At 41.2% G+C, this 22,927-nt stretch overlaps 2 protein-coding genes across 4 annotated transcripts in view; one reads left to right on the top strand and one right to left on the bottom strand.

The window, feature by feature from the left end:
* ankfn1b (ankyrin repeat and fibronectin type III domain containing 1b) overlaps positions 1-4,727 on the bottom strand; it is a 147,615-nt gene extending 142,888 nt beyond the window's left edge. Inside the window, exon 1 of one of the 2 annotated variants that reach the window (XM_026178722.1) lies at positions 4,665-4,727. The gene's annotated coding sequence lies outside the window, so the exon portion shown is untranslated. Of the gene's footprint in view, positions 1-4,160; positions 4,274-4,664 lie in introns of those variants that run through there. The other variant, XM_026178723.1, reaches the window with a different exon arrangement.
* A 9,050-nt stretch (positions 4,728-13,777) lies between these two features.
* The window catches only part of capn15 (calpain 15), a 44,890-nt gene continuing 35,740 nt past the window's right edge, over positions 13,778-22,927 (top strand). The window contains exon 1 of one of the 2 annotated variants that reach the window (XM_026178720.1): positions 13,778-14,207. Coding sequence is in view for 1 of the 2 variants with exons in the window: in XM_026178719.1 (XP_026034504.1) it covers positions 18,331-18,509 (179 nt within the window). In the remaining variant the exon portion in view is untranslated. Of the gene's footprint in view, positions 14,208-16,098; positions 18,510-22,927 lie in introns of those variants that run through there. The other variant, XM_026178719.1, reaches the window with a different exon arrangement.

The following is a 22,927-nucleotide window of genomic DNA, read 5'->3' as shown; positions in this document are numbered from 1 at the left end:
TTAATTCTGTTCCCGTTTTCAGTGGGAGAAACGTTTCGTCGCTCATCCAACTGACTTCTTCAGTCTCCATTGACTGCAGGTTTCCCCAACCTTACAGTACATTTGCACAATGACTAAAACTAGCACCACTGATGAACAATGGGCCACACGGTCAGTTTCTTGATCATTAATATGCAATTTGTCATGACCATTGATCAATGGCCGTAAGTAGCATTCACAGAGAGTGGGGGAATGGCTGCAATCACAGCATTGTAAGATGGTGACAGATGTACCCTTAGTCCCCCTCCTCGATTCAGAGATGGTCTTTCCCTTTTCACGTAACCTCATTGACTCCTCGCTCAAACCAGAGTTCCTCCCTGTCCAGGATGTGTACATCCTCATCATTGAAAGAGTGGCCACTCGCCTATAAGTATGAATAGACTGCAGAGTCCTGGCATGATGAGTTAGCTCTTCTGTGTTGTGCCATCCACTTAGCCAGAGGTTAAGGAGGAAACACTTACAGACATTTTTTCTGGCAAGTCCAAAGGCCCAAAGATCCATGTAACTGTGATATATAACAAATCAAGTCATTTTATGCTTAGAGTACATTTAAAGATGTCTATCTGTCTTTATTAGTGAAAAACACTGTTGTAAAGCAAAAATACCCTGTAAATACTATCATTACTGTAGATAACTATGTATTTTTACTTTATATTACATGTAGTTAAACCTATGGGTTCATTTATAGAAGGAAAACAATAAAGTTGTTATTAGTTAACCTTCAGTTAAAGTTAGTAGTGTTAAATGGCAACAACTAAAAAACAATAAAGCAAGCATAACACTGGATGACATGATAAATAGAGATGCCCTTGTTGACCAGCCAGGGACCAGAATCAACTGATTGCCAGTGTTATCGGCCTTGACCAGTGACTGAAAGATCAGCTAGCAAGCCTGTGCACAACAAGCACAGGAACACAGGCAGACAGTCCTCAGTGTGAGTCCTCACTCAACACAGATTCTCAAATGTTTTTTGAATGTTTAGAACAGCAACCCAAATCAAACACTTAAATTACCTTCACACAGCAGAAAACAAACAACAAACAGCAAAACAGAAACTAACAAAGGCAGAGTAGCTAAAGCTAAAGCTATCAAGAGCTCAGAGCCAGCTACAAGCTAGCAGCCTCAATATAAGCAAAGAGTCAAAGAAGTTGCAAGGAAAATTCTGGAGATTCGTGAAACAAAGAAAAGGGTCCGTGTCCTGTTATCTGGTGAAGCTATAAACATACAGGAAAAATATGTCAGGCAAAACTTGTAAACTAGCACATAATGACAAAACAAGCAAATCTGGTCTCAGTTTCAGAACTGCGAAACCCAGACCATAGGTCTTAAGATTAAGCCCAATCTGAATATGCTTGAGAGTTTAGTTTTTAGTTTTTAGTCGACTTTTGAAAGTCTTTAGTGGAAAAAGATCCCCATAGCCCTTTTAGGGACATTTAAAGAAGCAAAAATGTTTTTATAATTAATCCTATACTATTGCCAATATTACTATACTAGGGCAGACACGCTCATGTTTGCCAGTGAAGAGTCAAGCTGTAGTATTTGAGCCAAATGCAATCATGATAATTTGGGACTTCCAGCATATAAAGGATTTTAGTACAGCAGTGGATCTATTAGAAGTATAGGTGACCTTTCCAAAGGTTATTAAAAGAAAATAAGTGTTTAAGATTAGCTAAAAGCATTACAAGAAAAAAAATGAATCAAATCACAAAGGCTGAGATTTACAATATGGTACCAAGGAAGGTTTTTTCTAAATAAGTAACTGTTACTCAACAATTAAATTACTAAAACAGTTGCTCTTTCATTTCCTGTGATTGACTAATCAAGTTACTGCTGCAGGTCTACAGTGACAGTTATTCTTTTCTTTTTCTTCACACATACACAGCTCAACTTGAATCAGTACAATGCGCATGAATCTAATCAATAGCTTTCATGTAAATGTCAGGCAATTATGCAGAGCTGCAGCACCTGGATAAACTGCATATGGGTGCTAACACCTCTTTCGCCCCGAGCCTGCATGTTAATTAAGCTGAACATCTGGCGAGAGGAAAAACACACTGTCGGATTGAACCGACGGGATGCTGCCTTGATCCAAAGTGCTGAATGTTTTGGAAGGTGAACTTCAGTTACATTTTTGATGTGCTTATTTCCCTGTGCCAAGATCTACTGCAGTCCAAAAAAATAAAATAAAAATACAGGGATTAGGAGCCAATCTTTTGCTGATGGTAGGAAATCTCTGGCTAAGAAAAGACAGCGGATGCTGAAATGTGCTGTAAGGTCAAGTTCCTACTTTTAACTGAATACTGAATACTCTGATATCACAGAGGAGGGCATTGGGATTACATGACATGCAATGAAGTTATTAGTTTGTTTTTATTTTTACGTCTGATGTGGCAAACCGTACTAAACTGAGACTAATGTGCCCTGGAATGGACTGATTGTGATAAAGAAACAAAAATAAATGGAGACTTCCACCGAGCATAAATGCCCTTGTGCTCTTTGTTTGGGGAACCAGTCGATTGAGTTTTTGTGTCCCAGCATGGCAGAGTTTGGTCAACAGACAGACAACCAGACAAAGCAATTTATACCAGCTGTTCACAGATAAAAAGAACAACAATACATCAAACAGCAAGAACAAAAGACGACTCCACAACAGAGCAAAGTGTTATTGACTCACTGGTATCTCGGCTTTATTATCGCTCTCTAGTTCTGCCAGCACTAGCTAGATTTTGATAATCCTACTGTATGATGATAAAAGATTAAAGCAACATTTAAAAACGGCATGTTTTATTTCTCTTTTCACATATTTGTAAGGTATACACCTTTCCTTTCCTTCCACCTAGTCATGCATACTTGATCCATGCTGTACGGTAAGCAGGAGCAGTAGCCAGCCGCTGCCTGCCTGTCCCATCAAACATGCATAAGAAACAGATGTATCTTTGATGTAGGTTTGTTCATGTTGCCCCCGTGTGCATGAGTGTGTGAATGAGTGTGTGTGCTTGTATGTTTAGTGTCTCTTTTTTTCTTCTTTTTTTTAAATGTGCTTCCAGGCCCTACGGGCACAAGCTAGGCTGAGGAGATGCGGCTGCATGCCCCGACACACAAGCAGAGATGGAAGGTTGCCACAGATCCAAGGGAGGATAAATGATCGATGCAGCCATGCATTATCTTTGAAAGCATGATTCCTATTGAGGAAAGGAAGTATGCAACTGTAATAGCTCCTGTTATTAAAACTACACCATTATGCATTCATTCCAGGTTTTGTTCAGCCTGCTTCAGATTAGCATAAGTGGTGCTCTACTGTACTATATTTTAAAGGCTTAACCATGAATATGTTTGCCTTTTGCACTGACAGTCAAGGAAGCTTTGAGAATAGGCACCAATAAATTCATACCTTCATATATCCATAAAGAGAGAACTATTGTGGAATATAATTATTATTTTAAAGGTATATTTAGGGATCCTAGTACTCACAGCTTGGACTGTATTCAGAGGTTACTAATGTTAGAGTATTTCGCTGGCACTGCACTTAATGACAAGCATGGCACCGGTTCACGAGACACTCATCTTTAAGCACCTGGAATAGTGAAAACTTCCCTTGCACAAGACTGTAAACAAGCATAACCATGAGTCATCTGAGCGAAAAGCTTTCCTATCCTGCGTGTTGCCAGCTTCATTCCAGCCAGTAGGTCCCAATTTGCTCCGTCTGGTGTGTCTGCTGTATGACTGAACTGTAGTTACCCTCCACCCACCTTCAAAAACCCCCACCCGTAAGTTGATGACCACCTAATGTTACCCAGTCCTCAGTTTCCTACCATCTACACACAAATGCAAACATACCGTAGTGTAACACATGTATTTATTTTGTCATTCACACAGCTACTACTTCCATTCTCTCTCTCTCTCACACACACACACACACACACACACACACACACACACACACACACACACACACATCTTTTTCCTTTTCCCCTAAGACAATTGTGTGTTGCTAACTCTCTATTGTAGAAGCCAGTCATTTCCACATGTGTGCTGACCATAAAGCAGCAAAGGGCCGACTAAAAGCATCCTTTTCCTGACTGGCAGGGTCACAATCTGCCTCATATAAACACAGGACACACCTTAGCCCAACAGATTCCACATATCCTTCTGACCTCGTTACCTCCCCCGAAGTGCTCCTCTTTCCACTGACACAGGATACTAATAAATAAATGTTGACAAAGCCGCTTTTTTTTTTTTTGGTTTTGTTTTGTTTGTTTGTTTGTTTGTTTTTTATATCTTTCTCGTTGACGGGTAAAAGACAAAAAAAGAACACTCTTTGGGGTTTTTTAATTAAAAAAAAAAGTTTAAAAGCAAAGCTAAGCCGGGGTCCTTTTGTGTCTCTCAACGTGCCTCGATCAGGGTTTCCCTAGCATTGTCATGACAACTGTGTGTACGCACCGACACTGGCCTTTGAAAACAATACACCCACAAAAAGTTGACTGAAGTGGACCAGCTAAGATTTTTTAAATGAAAAAAATCGTCCAGAAAACAGAGTGAAACAGAGATATTAAGCGGAAAGGAAATGAATAGCGAACAAGTGCACAAGTGGGGACAAAAAGTGTAAGATGCAGTCATTTCCATACCTTCTTGTCGAAGAAGTATTTGTTTCCTTTTCAACTATTCCCGGGTGCCGTTCTTGTTAGCTAGAGTCAAGCGACTACTTAGCTTTTGTCACTGTGTTCTAAACAATTAGTTTGTGACACCGGTAATGTGTAGCGAGCCGTAGCAGCACGAGAAACAACTCCACCAAGCTGTAACTTTTCTCCGCCCCGGACTGCCTGCTTCTGTCTATCGGGGGGGATGCTTCGCTCCGCCTAGCTCAACCCTGAAGATAAATCACTGTGATCCACCGGATTTCAACTTTGTGTCTCCTTGCTGGTGGCAACATGTCTCTCCCCCCCGTAAAATTACACAGTATGCTATTTATAATTAGCGAGTTTCTTTAATCCCATTATATTTACCGCTTTTTTAGTGCAAAATCGAAGCCACTATTTGTGCCCCGTCTCCAGGCCAGAGTCAATTGTGATGATTGATTTCGGACAGGACAATTATATTAATAAGAGTTTAATGGGTTTTAGACTTTGCCCCGCTTCTTCATTAGCGAATCGGCTTAATCCTTTGAACTTTCCTTGTTCAAACAACCCGAGTGACACAGACATTAAAAGAGGTAATCCAGACTCACTCAACTGAATGCTTCACATGCTACCCTTTACTCCAAAGACATTTACATCTCTCCCCTGTTTTAAAGGGACAGCAGACTAAGATGGAGTGGAAGGGCCACAGCAACACTGGCACAGTGTGGTGATAAGAGGACGCTGAAGAGAATGCAGAAAACTGAAGCTTGTCAGATTGAAAAAAGCACATTAACTTGAGAGTTGGCTGGATTTGTAAAAAATAAAATAGCTGACAATGGACAGATGCAAGATATACACGGTTACACCCAGTATCAACAACAAAGAGGATGTATGTTGTATCATAAGACACAGTGATAAAGTTATTTCACTAACTCATCAACACAAGACATTTTGTAAAGGGTAAACCCAGCCATGCTAGGGTTTAGCGTACTGAATCAAAACTAGCTATGTGTTTTGTTTGTTTTTAATTTAAATGCCCACAATTGTACGGAAGTAACAATCATGTTGTATATTATGTGTAATATATTTACACAAATGTTTGAAGTGCACTCACCAGCTTTTGTGTGTATTATCATGATGTTATTGAAAAGGATAAGATTATGTTTAATTAAGTGTCCTCACACAGACACACACATGCACACACACCTGCTCTTGTCTCCTTCCTGTCTCTCATCTCCTTCTCTGCTCCCCCAGAAGACTGAGCGAACTAGTGAGCCCTTCCTTTCACTGAATCAAAAAAATAATGCCGTACATAACAGTTTGACCGGCATGAACTAGTAGTTCTTTTTTAAAGTGATTCTCAAAGACCTTTTAGCCAAGAACTTGGTATATCTTGGTATAGTCAATTGAAGAAACTGGACAAGTGGAGGATAAAAGAAGAGGTCTCTGCCTTAAAAACAAAAACAAACAAACAAACAAAAAAAAAAAAAACAGCAGCAGCAAAAACCTGACACAGGACCTGAGACACCCATCTGACCCTTTAGCTGACCCATCTCCTGTTCACTGAACACACACACACACACAACACACACACACACACACACACACACACACCTCTTCTTGTCTTATTCTTCTCCCACAAACACATTTTCTCCTCTGCTTTCTACCCTTTCTGTGTGGAGTTTTCCTGTACTTGTGTGGGTTTTCTCCACATACTCCAGCTTCCTGCCATGGTTACTGGGCGATTCTAAATTGGCTGTAGGTGTGACTGTGAGTGTGCATCAATAAAGACTAGGGTCAAAATTATAAGAAAGAAAGTCATCAGAGTCCCTCCTGAGACCAGCTTTATGGAGGTAAAGTTGTAGATCAGCAATAATAGGAGTCTGATGACAAGATATGGTATGCAAAGTTGTCAAATATCACAAAGTACATAATTACACTGTAGGTAGCTACTTACAAATTTATATTTTTGTCTTTAATTTTAAAAGAACATTAAGTTTTGGAGCCAACATGGTTCATACTGTTAACCACTAGATAGCATCAGCGTGCCACTAGCTGGCACTGATACTAATACCATAAATAGGACTATACAAAATCTTACAGTGTTCAAATTACTTTAGCAAAGGTTGAAGGCTAGGTGTGCAGTGCATTCTTAAACACAATTCACTCCCAAGTAATAACAATAATCTCAAGAACTGAAGCAATCAACAAAGAAAATATTTACCCCATAGAATTCTACAGGACTGGAAATCTTTTTACAACCATATCTCCCCATCCGGTGGCCTTGCAGCAGAATGCAAGTTTTTAGACTATTGGCTTAATTTAATCAACCAGGAAGCTAGCTAGCATCCATGTTTGATAGTGTTTATGACTTGGATGTAATATTTTACATGAGAGTGGATGGAGCAAGTGTGCGTGCACCTAGCTGCAGGGAGCAGACTTTATCACTATTCATTACTTTATTGTCTCCTAATCACAATCTTTTATTTATTTTGGGATGATTTATTTGACCTCAAACATACCTTGATGGTAGTTTTTGTTGGTTGTTAATTACTTTTGCATTCATTTTAATATTTTAACCTAAACACTGCTGAAGTAGCTGAATACGTTTGGTTTTTTTTTAAAGTCATATTTAAAAAAGAAACCCTCTGCACCATATTTCCTGCCTTTTAATCCAGGATTTTGCAGAATAACATTCTCGTCTGGCAAACATCAAATCCTGCAAAGCTTCTGTGTCTCACTGTCGTTTGATATGAATGCCTTTATCATATACGGGGGAAACACATGCAGCTGACTGATAAATTAAGAGAAAGCCCTTAATAACTGAAGATTCTTCCAGACAATATATGATGGATGAATTTATCGTACAAAAAATGAAAAGCATCTTTTTCACCTCCAAAGGAGACTTCTTTGAAGTAACACATCAAGGCTCTCCATTAGTAACATTAGAACACAAATGTAGAAAGCACTTTTTTGTGGGCTCCAATTTTCTATGTGGCCTCAACTGTATTTTTAAGGCTACTGCCATTTTAATTTGGGGGGTAAGGGAAGGGGGGACAATCAAGCTTGGTTAACAAGATCTGTCAGCAGACTGTGCAGGTTCAGTGTACAGGCACAGATACTTGCTAATTAGCTCAACTATTAGAAAAACTAGAATTTCAGTATATAAAACAGACTTCTTGAACAATCTGTTACCAAAATGAACTGCACAGCAAGTCAACTAATTTATCAATATTTCTTACCAGAGCTCCAATTCATTTATATAGCACATTAGAATATGTCTAGGACTGTCTAGCAGCCAATACATGAAACACCTGACTGTTAGCGTTTACGTCTCTAATAATGCAGGAGATCAATATCCGACCAATATCCTTTCTTTAAAAAAAAAAATCAGGCTGTAAATATGTTCATTTCTGCCATAAAAATTAACACGAGTCTGTGTCGACTGACTTGCTTTTTGAACCAGCCTTATTTGAAGTATTGCAATCTCTTTAGTTCCCTTCATTTGTTTGCTTCAAAGTTTCAGTTTAGTGGGAACATGTTTTGTAAGAATGGTCTCTGCCACATTAGGCTTCCTGACTTGTAAGTCTAAGTCAAGCAACAGTAAATTGTTCTAATGTTCATAATGACCCATCACCAATATAATGTTTTTGAAACAATTATAATGCCATATAATATATACTTATTTAAAATAAGAGTAAATCTGATTTTTTTGTTGTAGAAGCCATGGCGTCAGGGTCAAGGGTTCTTCACTGTCAATTGACATTGTCATCTTTCACCAGGTTGTTATCAGCCTCCCCTCCGTAATCATCATGTTTTTAATCACAGTTTTTATATGTAGGCAATGCGTCGTTGCCAGGAACAGCAAGCTGGGTGAGGTTATGGAAGGACACAGTTATAAGTGACTTTAGTCTTAGTTAGCAAAGTGTGACAGCAGAAAACACAAGCTGTCACACTTTGCTGGGCACTGAAACAGAAGCTGGCATATAAAAGGGCCTAGTGATGCCATATAATGCATCATTAGTATTATTATATATGCTACAGCTTTCTCTAACTCAAGGTTTTAAAATGTATTGAATATTTCTATATAGAGCAATTATAGAACATTTTTATTACAGTCAATTTACAGTATGCTCAGGCTGAACATAAACAACAAAGGCAGTCTCATTTCATGTACTTTAGGTTTTGTAATTCCTTTGGCAAAATTATTGGCTGTTTTATATGTTTTATGGTTAGGTGAAAAAGAAAGCTTATACAAGACTCTGTATTCCTGTGAAAAACTTTGTACAGGCCATGGTTCAGTAGCTTGTAGGTCTACCTGTAGCAGCAAAAACTGAAGTAATCATTTTCTGTATGACTATTAGTCTCTTGCATCATTGTGGAGGAATTTTGAGTCTCTCTTCTTTACAACATTGCTTCAGTTCATTGAGGTTTGCGGGCAGTTGTATATGCACTGCTCTTTTAAGGTCCCATCACAGCATTTCAATGGAGATTGAATAGAATTCTTTTCTCTTTCAGCTATTCTGTTGTAGATTTGCTGCTGTGCTTGACATCATTGTCCTGTTGGATTATCCAGTTTCAGCTAAGTTTTAGCTGTCGGGACAGACAGCCTCACATTGTACTCTAGAATCATTTGGGATACAGAGGGTTCATGGTTGACTCAGTGACTGTGAGGTGGTTAGGTGCTGTTGCTGAAAAACAAACCCAAGTCATCAACCTTCCTCCTCGTGTTTGACAGTTCGTATGAGGCGTTCGTGCAGATATGCTGTGCTTGTTTTTTTTTTTAACCATTTGGTATTAATCATTGTATTAACACACACCTGAATGCTTCAGACCAATATACTACCAAATGCTGCTGCTTATAGAGGTGCTCAAACTTGTTGATGATCAGTTAATCAAGTGCATTTGATTAGCAGCACCTGGCTGCTACTTACCCGCTTAATTCCTATGGAAGCAGAAAGGATGTACTTAGTTTTTAATAGTTTTTCATTCAGTAACACCTGTTTAAATTATTAGATCTTTTTTTCACATTGCTTACATCTGCATCTGTGATCAAGGACAACTTGGGGATGTCTTTTTATGGTGATGGGAAGAATATTTACCTCTAATTAAACTTTTACCATGTGTGACTCAGAGTTAGAGTTTACAATACACTGATACTTCCTGTTGTCCAGTTTCTATGTTCAGGTAGTTTCAACTTCTCATTATCTTAGATGTTTAGCCATCATGAACATGTTACCTCACATTCTGCGATGTCTACTGGCTACATAGTTTCTACATGAACTACATATGAGCTACATAGAAATCATAGCTGAAGGTTGTTTTTAAGGGTGATCCCACTTACTCCGGATCTGCAGCGCAGGAACTCCTCTAAATTTCTGTCTGTTTAGAACCACAGTACACTTACACAAAATTTGTCTTGAAGAAATGCATAATATAATCATCACCAAGAGTGATTTCTGTCCTTACAAGCCTAATACCAAGCTGTCAGGATCTGGTAATGGGTTCACTGTAATGGGGTCAGCCCCATACACAAGAAACTGTGATGCACTGTGTATTCTGACACCTTTCTGTTTGAACCAGCATGAACTTTTTTAGCAGTTTGAGGTACAGTAGGTTGTCTCTGCGATTCAACCACATGGGGCAGCCTTTTAACTCCCCAATGCATCAATAAGCCTTGATCGCCCATGACCATGCAGAGTATACAATTCCAACAAGCTTCAAAGTCAATAATTGGCATGACCGCCTTTATTATTCAACACAGTCTGAATTCCCTTAGGCAGGCTATCTTGTATCTTCTTTAAGTAGTCCTCATGAATAATTCTCCAGGCAAGGACATTTCAAAGCTCTGCTTCTTGTTCTAATACAGGGGTGTTAAACTTATTTACCACTTTATCACGCGGAGAAATGGCTTACTTAAGATAAAAATTAGCTGTATGTGGCCCACAATATAAAATGAGTTTGGTATCCCTGATTTAGTCCTCACTAGGCCATAAAACTCAATGAACAAGTGGAAACAAGCTGGAATGAAAAACAACGCATGACAAATCTGTCACAGCATGATGAGGAGATACAAGGTTTAACTTTTGCAGGATGCTGATGAATGGATGAATCTCAGGCGTGCAGGATAATTGGACATCGAGGTTAGAACTCATCAGTGAGAACTGATATTGTTAAAGAAAGAGAGAGACACAGCAACAAAGAAATCACAGGAAACAATGTGAGGAAGATCCCCCCCAAAAACTGTAGAGACACAGTTTTACCAGATGTTCTCTGCTGTTGTCTGGATTCTGAAATGGGAGAAATAATAATATTGAGCAGAAACAATGAGAGGACAGGACATCAGAGATTGATGTTGTGTGTGTGAACCATGTTTGTATGTTTTTAGGTTTTAAGTTGTTTTTGTTGGTTTCATTAAAGTGATTTGAGACCATCAAAATGAAACATTCTGTTAAAGCCCAACTCTCATTTTATTCTGATGTGTACATTATATGTTGATGACTCTATTCTTTAATGGGGAAAATCCATCAACCATATCAACCAAAGTAACTTCATCACTGATATCATTTCTAGAGGCTGATGAAAGGTTGGAAATGCTGCACCATCCTTATGATTTCCCAAAAAGGTGTCCTTCTTTCCCGCGGTGCTACGCCCTGAAAGTACACTTATAGTTTTAGCAAATTACAAGAGGATCATTATTATTATTTAACAGTTGGAAGGTGGATATGGTGAATGATGGATGATGATGGAGAGAAAGATCAGTGAGCGTTGATTTAAGAGAGGTGGAGGAAGAGATGGAGAAGTGGAACAGAATGGAATGGAGGCCAGGTGGAGAAAGGAGGGATGTGGAAGCGACTGTTGTCCAGCCTGCTGAACCCCCAGCAGCCTCGTGCGCACTCTTGTCAGCAGAATGTTTCCTGTTTCTGGTCACCCAGGACCAGGAGCCTTTTTTCTTTTTCTCCGGCTCTTTCTCCCATTTTATTTTTTTCTTCTTTTTCCTTTCTTTGCTTTTTTTCTTGGCCTCCTCCTCGTCGCCTGATGTGGATCTGAAGAGCCTGAAGCTTTTTTCTTTTTCTTCTGATGTTCCACGAGTTCTGTTTTTGTTCCACAGTTTATTATTTTAAACTACATTATTTATTTTATTCTTCGGCTAAAACACTGCACAATTTTGCAGCTGTTCTGTCTTGTCCTTTTGAGTTTCTCTGTTTTTTTATATTTTGCCTCTCATTGTATGTTTTGAGTATTTCAGAATTTCTGGCCTCCACTTCTTTGTGCTTTTTTACCAGTTTTTCGTAATCTTGCACTTGTTTTATTTTCTCCTGCTGCATTTCTGTTCTGCAGCTGTTGGTTCTTCATCTCAAATGCTTTACATTTCTGCTGCAGTTCTTGTTTTTCTTCTATTTGTTTGCTTTGCTGAAATTGCTTGTAGTCATGTGTATCATGATCATGATGTATCATGTATTGTGTGTGCATCTTTCAACTTCGCTTCCAGCTCTGCCACTTCCAGATGCATCTTTCCCTCCATTATTTGGTATATGTGCTCCAGCTGTTTATGTTTTTCTTCCAGCTGTGCATGCTGACTTTTTATGCTGTCCATCTCTTGTAGCTGCATAAAGATTATTCTTCTCTTCCAGATCTTTGTATTTGTGCTCCAATTCTTGCATCTCTTCCAGATGTTTTTTATTCTGAAATTACTTCTGTTCTTTTCGAACACAACTTGGATGTGTGCATTGTTAAGGTTTTACCATATCCACGTTCTCATGCTTCAATATATGGTTTTCCTCTTCTAGCTGTTTGTTTTTTTCCTCAAGTAGCTTACATTTCCCCCCCATGTTTTTCTAAAATCTGCAAAGGTATCTGCATGAAAGAAATTTCTTACAGAGGTTTTACAGAGGTTACAGAGGTTTTATTAGAGACATAGGTAATTGTCTTGCAATTTGACATAATTTGTAAAAGTTAAAAAATTTCTTTAGTATTGAAAAGCAGAAATTAGGCTTTCTTGTCAGAGGTCATTTTTGGGGAAAACACGAAAAGAAAACCACCGACCGACAACATTGTACACAACAGTAGACTGGTGTGTAGTATGCAAGTGAATAGTGCAGAAAATAGAGATTTTTGATGGAAAACTGGTCTCAAAGCACATTGAGAAATAGAGCTGTGCAGGACGTGCGATTCTATTGTGGTGGAAACAAGACAGAGTAGGAGATTCATTACAATCTTTTTCAGATGTGAAGCATAGTTTTGGTGTTCTTTTGCTGTTGATTCAATGAATTGTGTGATGCAACCTGCCCTTTCAGGATCTATGAGAGGTCCTTTTTCTGCTCCCGACATGTCTGTGTAGGTGTCATCGGATGAACAAGAGGATCCGTTGATGTTTCTGTGGATACCACTCGTCTATATTTAAATAACAAAACTGGAGGGGAAACCCATTAAACCAGATATTGTCCCTCTCCCCTCTGATAGGCACTGGTGCTTTACAAACTCGAACATTAGACAACCAACCAACCACGTTCCTTGTTGACAGAAGATGGCGCTAAACATGTTTTTAAAACGTTAACTTTAAACACGTATTTCTTAAATCCAGCTTCACAGACAGTGTGACATGTATGTCAATTTTTGAGAGCAGGGCTCAGTGATGTAAAGTAGCCTTTATATGTGTAGCATTTTATGTCCCTTTAATAATTGAGATGAAATTATTTCGCATACGTTTGACAACTCTGGTCTAATAGTCCTGAAGAGATACTGAAGAGATAATCAGTGTTACTCACTCATTTGGCAGTGGTCAGAATGCTATGCCTGTAAAGCTGAAGATCATATCTTTTGCATTGCAATATTAGCCTCCCTGGCCTGGGTGGCTTCTACCGACGGTCCGAAACAATAATTTCAGATGTGGTTCATACCATTGACCACTGGATGGCGATATAGTGCCGCTAGCTGGTTTCGAGACTAATAAGATTAAAATGTACCATTTATCATAAGAAGGACCTTTGTACAGTATAAGCTAGAAAAAATGAAAGAAAAACACGAAATCTTAAAGGTTCTGCGTAAACTCGCTTTAGCGAGTCATTAAATATATCTTTATTACATATTTGCATTAGGCGACGGTGACCGTACCCGGATATCCTTGTTGAAAGATCCGCGTTAATCACGGGAAATGGAGTTTTCCATTTTGGCATTCTCCTTTTCTTCTTACGTAATTTTACTTGCGGTTAGCTTTAGATAACAGCCCTTGGTACGTATTTAGCGTACGACTTGATCGCTGTTTGCTCTTTAGAATTCCCCCCTCCTTCCTCTCCGAGCTGTTTGAGGTAAACCGACGCGGTCGCATCAGTATCGATAATACACGACGGAGTGGAAATAAGCGCACATACGCGTGTTTGACACAGATATGTTAGGTATGAGTCGACGGCAGAGAGCTGGTAGCTGACTAACGACCGGGAAGCTCGGCGAGTGAAGAACAAAACCGGGGGAGAACTTACCGTTTCCATGGCTGTGAAAAGTTAACGTACAGACGACTGAAAACGGGAATAATTCCTCTTCAGCCGAAACGAGGTAAGAACAACCGGTGCCTGAGAGTACTTCACCAAGTGGGGTAATGTCAGGGAGGGTCGGTAATGTCGGCCAAATTTGAGAATAAGAGTGTCTTTGTGTGTAAGGTTCCCCCCGGCAGTAGCAGCAGGCGGCTGTGTCCTCGTCTCAATGGGATTGTTCAGAGTTTTCGTCTGGCTGCTTTAGTGACAGAGCTGGCAGGCTTACACTTTGGACACAAATAGATTGATTATGTGAGAGAGCCTCGTGTATTTAACAGTCGGAGTTTATTCACCTCACCTCACAAGGAGAGACATTAAGTCCCCATAACAGCGCTGACATTTGTTCTTTAACCCTGCCTGCTTGGGGCAGCAGGGTTAGGGGAGGGAGATAAGGCAGGAACCAGACATACTGCAGCCTGGGGTACACATTAACTTGCTCGTGGGCACTCCAGCTGGTTGGACAATATTACGAATGTGTGTGTGTGTCTTGAGGCCTGGACTGTGGCAATAGTCTGAAGTTTTGTCGTTAGAGTGTCAATAAAAGGTGTTTTGTTTTTATACCTGGAATGATCATGAAGGGTTAATTATTCCTGCTGTGCTTTGTTCACTGGTGGGAGTAAATATAGTGTCAGCCCGAACACGCTGGGTTGTGTAGAAATGACAGTTTACAATGTACTGTGAAAATCAGCTCACATCCCACCTCCTTTCCCCCTTTTTTTCCCCAGTGGGTCCCTGGAGATTAGAAATGAAACCTAATCTCTCTCACCCCTGTCTCTGTCTCTGGCTCTCTGGCACTAACTGTGTCAGCTGTTGGTGCTGACTTGCAGTGGAACAGGTGGTGCTTGGACAGGTGCACCCATAACAAAGGGTTGCAGTCCCTTGACTCCTTCCTCTCTTACCCCTTCTCTCTCTCTTTCTCCCTCTCCCTCTCTTTTTTGCCAGATCTGCACTCTTTAGTAACCCATCTATCTATTACAGTACTACAGTGATGATGATTTCTCCTGTCTCAGTCAGTGTGACTCAGTGAGCTTAAGTGAAACCACTCCAGTGTTGTTGTGTAAGCAGCGTTTCATTTTTGGAAATGGAATTGTATTACTAATACAGTAAGCTCCCTGTTTACGTCTTTCCGCGAGAAGCAGTTGGTCTTGAGCAACACCCTCCGGTGTCGAGCTTGGACTTGAGTCTACATCAGCAGCTGCATTACATACTGTAGGCTTGCTTGTTCACTGGAATTGTAATTGGAACATTTCCAGACAAACCAGTTTATGTCTTTACACATTCCACTGAGGAGTCATGAAGATTACACCCTTCCAGTTACAAAAAGCTGAGGTCCAGACAGATAATTGGCCATGCAGTCAGTCTCTCCACGATCTGTAGCTCAGGTAGACTTAACTTTATTAAAGAAGAAAATGGAGAAAAAGCAAAAAAAAAAAAAAGATGTGGTTTGAGCCTGTTAATGTTCTGGCCACTCCTGTGTTTTCATGTGTGTATTTTGCTGGTGAACACTGAGTTCAAAGATAGAGGAAGGGATCAGGAATGAGGGCAGCAAAGTTACATGAAGTGGAAGAGAGCAGTGGGGGAAGTTTGAAGGCTTATCTCAGTAATGTGCAGGGACAGTTGAGCAGTGATGAGTGTTGCAGTCACCGCTGTCTTCTGCTTTAACCCTTCAGTGCTCTGCCTGCAAGTGACCAAAGGAGAAATCTGTCTCCGGAAACCAACAGAAAAACACATAACATTTAGGCTAGACAGCTGTAACAGTGTGTATTGTTCTTATTCTCGTGCTCTCCTACGGCTGGCATGCCTCATCTTGCCCCTGTGCTGCCGTACACACTCATTACTAACGTCGCTCCTATTCACAATAATGAGCGAGACCTCTAAAGCTTGGACTCTACTGGGGTTTATTTAAATCTCTTGAACGCAGCCTTCCAGCTTTGCTCTGCTCGCCAGGGCCAGTGCGCCTGCGCTCTACCGACACTCCAGTAATCCGCTGGAGGAGATTGCATCCTCGTCCACTGCGCTCAGGCTATCAGTGAGGGAGACTTAAAACATGGAAAAATACATAACGGGAGCATGGGAGGCTGGGAACGCGTAGCGGGACCCAGATGTAGAAGCATTATGGGGAGGAGCGGCTTTTACACTGCGAACAAGCTCACATCCAAGGCGATAACGGGACCGGGGCGAGGATGTCTCCTGATGTAAGGCAGCGAGGCTCAGCGACTAACATCCCAAACGCTGGAAATATGAGATGAGCGCACGCAGGAGTGGAGCCGGCGGAAGATGGTGAAATTTGCGACCGAGTGCTCCTTCTTCTTCTTTCTCCTGCCTGGACGAACGAAACATCTTCGGGTATTCACGCTTCTCCCAAAGCCTGCGGATCGCTTCCTGCTTCATGCACATTACTCTCCATGGCCCTGTGTACCGCTGTGGAAACTGATCACCTTTTTTCTTTCTTTTTCAAATGAGTAACGCTTTGCAGTTATGCTAACAGGACTTAGTTGAAAGCTCACATACGCGTGTGTTTTTAGTGTGACGTTCACCGAACCCGTAAAGCCAAACTACGGATCCGATCCCATGCGAGCGACCCGTGGGCACAGCGATCAGCTAATACTTGATGCCTATCAAAGCTCAAGCAGACCAGGGAGCACCGGGGTGTTTACAAACTGTCGATACTCCTAAAATCACCCATGCAAATGTAGTTAGTCTCTGACGCCGTGGCTGTGGGGATACTCCTTTCCCTGTGTCGCTTCGCATGCATAGACCTGCTATGACAAACTGGCAACCCCGCATAAATCCGAGCGCAAGATGATGAACTGAAGTGGCCTGCCTAGGCTGTGGGATCAGACAGAAGAATCTAGGATCATCTCCAGTCCTTGTGCTGGCACAGCACCGCAGCATGACACGGAGCATTGCTCTCGGGTGTTTACTTGGATATTGCTCAAAAGTTGAAACTGAGTTGTAAACATGTTCGTGCTGTGACAGCTGTTGAGGTAAACACGCCCGTGGCCGGTGTTGCTTTGAGATTTAATTCACGTGAAGTGCAGGGATTCTGCACATTTCCGAATTGATCTGTGTGAAATGGCCCTTCCTCACGCTTTCAAACATTATGTTTTCTCCTGTGAGAGAAATGCAGCTGGGCTGTTTTACTGGTAAACCTCCACAGCAGCTGTTAGTCAGACTGAATGTCTGAAAGGGGACACTTGGCTATTTGCATACTTGTAGTGTTGCCAACACTGCTCCCACGAAATGCGATGCATTGATTTCCTTCTTGCAAATAACTTTTGTGTGACTCTTCCCCCCCCCCCCCCCCCCTTCTACAACATCATCTGTGCCACTACTAATCTGCAACATTATCAGCTAACTTCATGGACAGTGGGGTCATCTTGGTGTCCTTTTGCGAGTTTATCTTAAACGTAACACTTTTTGGAGGTGTCTGGTTTTGTTGCTGCAAAGTTTTAAGACAGTGAACACTTTTACGTGCACACGTTTTCCTTTTCCTTTTTTTTGAGACATTTTTCCGAGCATGTGTGAAAGGAAGAGGAAGCAGCACAAGACTTTTGCTGCACAGGCTGGGGAGATGTGTGAGAATGAACACGCAAGGAATTATGAGTGGCACTATGGAAGACTTGGTGCAGAGTGTTACAAGCTTAAAGTCTACAAAAGGGAGAATTACAAGGCTTTGCTGTGAGAAAATTGTATTTTCTCCTCTGTGACGCCAGCTGTTCCATTGGAATCGCCGCTTCTTGCCTCAATTTACTGTTTGAATTGAGAACTTCCACCCTGTTGTGGATACTTGGCCACCTGCAAGTTAAACTCATTTGAGTACCCTTCTTCTTCTTTTTTCTATTTGCCATCCTGTTGCTGTTTTTTTTCTTTTCTTTTTTTGTTATAAATACTTTCTTTCCCAGAGGGATCCTTGGTGTTATTTGAAGGAGGAAATTCTTCATATTCGTAGCTGAAAATTGCCAACGGGAAGCAAAGACCACATGATAAGGGTTGTTTGTGTTCTTCTGAAGGCTTCCTGTGTGCCCAACTGGGTGCAACAGTGGATCCCTTGTCATATTTGGTGCTTTAGGGAAATACAAAGAAAGAAAACCCCCAAAACAGAAAAAACAACATTTAGAAACTAACTTCTTATCTCCGTGGTGATGGGGAGTTCAGCCTCGTCTCTCACTGCAGAGACCGAGTCGGACCATGGCTTTCGAAGTACCCCCTACCCTTCGTCACCCCCTGTGGGCTGGCTCAGGAACAGCCACAGCAGCCCCGTGTGGGGTACCACCTTCATCACACGGCAGCAGCAGCAGCCGTTGCCTCATCGAGAGCGCAGGTAAGGGGCAGCGCTGTCTAACCAATCAAGCACTTCTCTCACATTGAGCACACTCGGGTCGGGTCGGGGGCAGTTAATGGCAGCCTTAAAGAGGTATTTAATTTTTGCAATTGAGTGATGCTGCTCATTTGCGTTGTTGGCTTAAGAAATGTGCTGCGCTCTCTTTTATAGTCTTACAGAAACGCTTACTGAGGATTCGCTAACCCCTCAGCTATGGATCAAATCCACTGTCTCATCAAAGCTTATCTAATCAAAGCCTGCATTTTGATGTTTTTCTATGATGCACCCAAAATCTGACTAAGCCGGATTTGTCAAACAAAATCCCACCTCCTCCTAGCTCGGCTGTACAGTATGTGCTGCAAATGAGGCAGGGCAGAGGGGACTGAATGGGCAGATGGAATGACCTAGGCTCAGTGAAACCAATGCAATGAAACCCTGCCAAAGGATTAATTAAAATATGAATTTAGTGTGATCATGGATATCTATTTGTTGACCCACAAAATAACCCTTTCTGTGTTTTAGAGGCTCCTCAGTTTGCCCGTCAAACATAGCTGTGAGTTTTCAGAGTAAAACACAGATTTTTCAGAGTTTTGGGTTGAGAAAGGTTTATGTGTAGCTGAACAAACTCCTTTGTGGAAGAGACAACGCTATTCCTTTTTGTATGAATAAGATAGATTCACTCAGTGCATCTGCAAGAAAGGCTGCATTAATCCATTGTTCTGGTGTGTGCCTTCTGAATCTCTGATTCGCTGTCAGAACAGCGGCACACAGGAGTTTGTGAGAAGCTTTGAATGTGCCGCACATCTGGCAGTTTTGACTGACTTTCTTCCAAAGCCTGATCTTCCCAACCGCCCTCACAGAAACCTATTTAGAAGTGTTTCCAGTTTTCCTCCTGCCTTTTTTCCCCTCTTTTTTTAAATTTTTTTTTTTTTTTTAGGTCATGTCTCCCGGAACAAGAACAGGCAGTTGATATCGACCGTCTGCAGTGTATTGAAGTTGTTGCTGAGTCACTCAGGGCATCATGGTCTGGTTGTTAGTTATTGATTTTCAGAGAGGCCGATCACATTTCCCCACAATGGATGTCATTATTTATTCAGCAATCAGTCTCCAGTTGGGCTTTCATCTTTCTTGATTCCTGCCCACTGCTGTCAATGCTTTGCTTGCAGTTGCTCCACGTTTAACAGTTAAGTCTGTCAAGGCTTCCTTGTCTTATTGTTTCAAGGTTCTCTTGGGGTTTTTTTGTTTCTTTTTTTTGTTTGTTTTGTTTTATTTAACCATGAAGCAGAAGTCTGGAGATGTAGGCTCTCTTTTGTGAGTGTTGTAGGCCAAGATAAGGAACCAGGCGTGTTTTTCAATGCCCAGGCTCGAGCATGGCTCCGTAAATATTGCTGAATTCATGATTAAAACTTAAATCTGGCTCGTACTGTCAGTGTAGTTTGACATCATACAGTTTATTTGCTTTTCATTCAGCAGAATCTTTTGTTTGTGCATCTCTGTAGCAACAAGACTGTGCCTTCAGCACCAATCAGACTACACTCTCAGTCAGTCGAGTGCATGCAGTCCGTTTCTGTCTGCTGCTGGAAGGCATGGAGGGACACACACACACACACACACACACACACACACACACACACACACACACACACACACGCACACACAGACAATAGATGTTTTAGAAAGACATTGCCGTACCACTTGAACGTGCTCTCTCATCTACCCCACTCACCCTCTCTCTCATGTTCACTCAGTCTTTTGTCCATGTACACACCACTGTGTGAGCCTAACAACGTTAGGCAAGCTTTGCTGAGCTGTGACAGAGCATGAAATATAGAAACAACAGTACACCATGAGCCCAGCTAAACTTCAGCAATTCTCTTACGCTTTATTCTCTAATATATTGCCCTATAAACCATTTTCTTTCCCTCCTTTTTCTTTCTTTTTCCCCTCTACCTTGGAGACTGCATGAACAGACTTGTCCTTGAGTAATTTCAGTTTGTTTGCGTCCAGCAGTAAACCCCATTGACTTTGGGAAGTGTTTTTGTGTGCCTTGATTCAGCACCTCAGCTGTGAAGGTTCACTCATGATAACAGCCCACTTATCACACAGAGATGTGCAACATAAGTGCACTTGTGCACACTCCCAAAATGGGACATTTAATAGCATTGCTGGCTTCATTAATCCTTTAAAGCAGTGGCGTTCTGTCGTTCAGACGTTAATGTGGCTCACAGCTCAAATTCAGTGAGGGTGACAGAACTAGCCACAGTAGCCACATGATGTTATAAACTGTTTGAGATCTGATGGCGCGTCAAGTGACACTTACTGCATTAGGTACACATGCATCTTAACATGGCAGCTGTAAATTGGTAGCTAATTTGATAATTGAAGAGGGTATAGGAAACAGATCTATTGATAGTCTTTGGGACTAATATACTAATCATTAAATGTGAGGAAAAAAATGTCAGACTAAGTGACTTGGATGAAAGTAAGAAAACAAGCCAGAAGACAGAAACATTTTAGCACACTTTTAGCAATGTGGTTAAGTGTTGTCTCTGCATTTGGATTTAGAGTCTCTTAATCACATTCTTCGATAATCAGATTGTTTTTAAATGCGGCTTGAATGTGAAATGTGGCGTTCAGCCCAGTGCATGAAATTGTACACTGATCAGTCTGCTGAGTGTGTCTAACATTAGCTGTGCCAGCACCCGCAGCCTTCTTTCCATGCAGGTTGATATCCATGCACCTCTGCAGAATAAGCTCAACTGTCTGACGTGAAATACACAAAATTACTCTGTTTAAGGGCTGTCTACACGGGAGGACAAGAGAAGTTAAACTCTTCTCAAACTTTAGGCTACTCATTGTAATTTGTATAGTATTTTTTCTCTCTCTTGTTTTCTTTTCTAAATGTACTTGTATATTGTTCACATGTTGAAATAAATTACCAATCAATCAATCAAGCAGCTACCAATGAGAGTGAAGGAAACTATTGACTGACACACGATTGGGTTGTAAATATGTGTGTACACATTCTTACCCAGGCATCACAGCCTGAAGCATCCACCATATGTGTACGTGACCTTAGATCCCAATCTATGAGGTTATGACTGTTGTCCAGTGTGTAACTGTGTACAACTCTCTTCCTTCTAAGCGCACATGGAAGGATTCTAAGGCTTTCTGATGCTGGAGGTATTAAAAAAAAAAAGGAAAAAAAGAAAATAGGCTTTTGTAAACAGCTGGAATTAACACATTTTTCCAGCTCCTCTTATTTTTTTGGCAAACCGGACATTTACATCTTTACTCTGGTCTATAACCTACTCGTTACTGCAGTAAAAATGCTTGAGTAAGTAAGCTAGTATTTTCACATCTGTAATGGATCTGAGATTTCAGAGTAAAGTAAATGAAGGAAAAACTGAACATATATGAGAAGAGTTTAATGACTTTTGGAGAGGGGTTTTGTGTGTGCCTCCGGCAGCTTAATGGGGCACAAACTGTGTCTTTTGTGCTCTCTGTGCTGTTTATGTACAAGTGTGGTGCCGAACTTAAGAAAAAAGAAAAAGATTTTTGGGTAAAGCGTCAGCTTTGAGACTTCCTGTTATTTGTTGCGAGAGATTCATGTGGCAGTGTGAAAAAGACTGAGAAAAGGTGTCTCACGCCAAAAGTGTGAAAGTTTACATGCCTGTGTTTCAGTTTATTTATTTATTTTTGAATTTCTTACGTTGTTACTTTTCAGGTCATTCTCCAAAGCGATTTAGCGAGCCAGCAAACTCACAAATATACAGGAGAGAAATGCACACTCTGTTAATGTGACTGCTTGTCTTCAGATAAGATGAATGTTATAAAGGAAGCCAGTGTTATGCAACTTTGGAATCTCAGTCATGACGCTATTGTAATTACGGCAGCGCAGTTAAGTTTTATCACAGTGCTTATAGTGTGAAGTCACAAATGTGACTGCTTCATTGCATTTCAGCCGCATACTCCTAGCATCCTACGTTACACGTCGCATTACGGGGGCCCTAAGGTCGGTGTCTGCTCTCTGCAGAGTTGCTCCCAGTCTCTGCTGTCCCAGCATGATGGATGACGGCGTTTATTGCGACCGCGTTCCACTGGCTGTGCTCTCTTTAATTGGATTAAAACAGGTCCACTTGGGCTCAACAAGCATGGTCGCTGGCCGCGTTTATGTCTGAATTATTTCAGCCTGTTCTCTCCCTTGCCGTTGCCTCATCTGATGGAGACAGGGCCGCGTCAGGACAGTCCCCAACCAGAATAGACTTGGCATGGAAGCGTTGTCTCACAGCGTGGCTTTCTGTGGAAAACAGTGCAGGGATGCAGCAGGGGAAAAGAAGGAGGAGGAAAAAAAACAAAAACGCCCGTTGGCTCTGCAAATGACATGATTCCAGATTTCCCCACTCTTGTTGCCATGG

The sequence above is a fragment of the Astatotilapia calliptera genome, chromosome 8 (genome assembly GCF_900246225.1).
Source record: "Astatotilapia calliptera chromosome 8, fAstCal1.2, whole genome shotgun sequence".
Taxonomy (NCBI): Eukaryota; Metazoa; Chordata; class Actinopteri; order Cichliformes; family Cichlidae; genus Astatotilapia; species Astatotilapia calliptera.
Note: the sequence above shows the minus strand (reverse complement) of the source record. Positions and strands in the feature narration are given on the sequence as shown.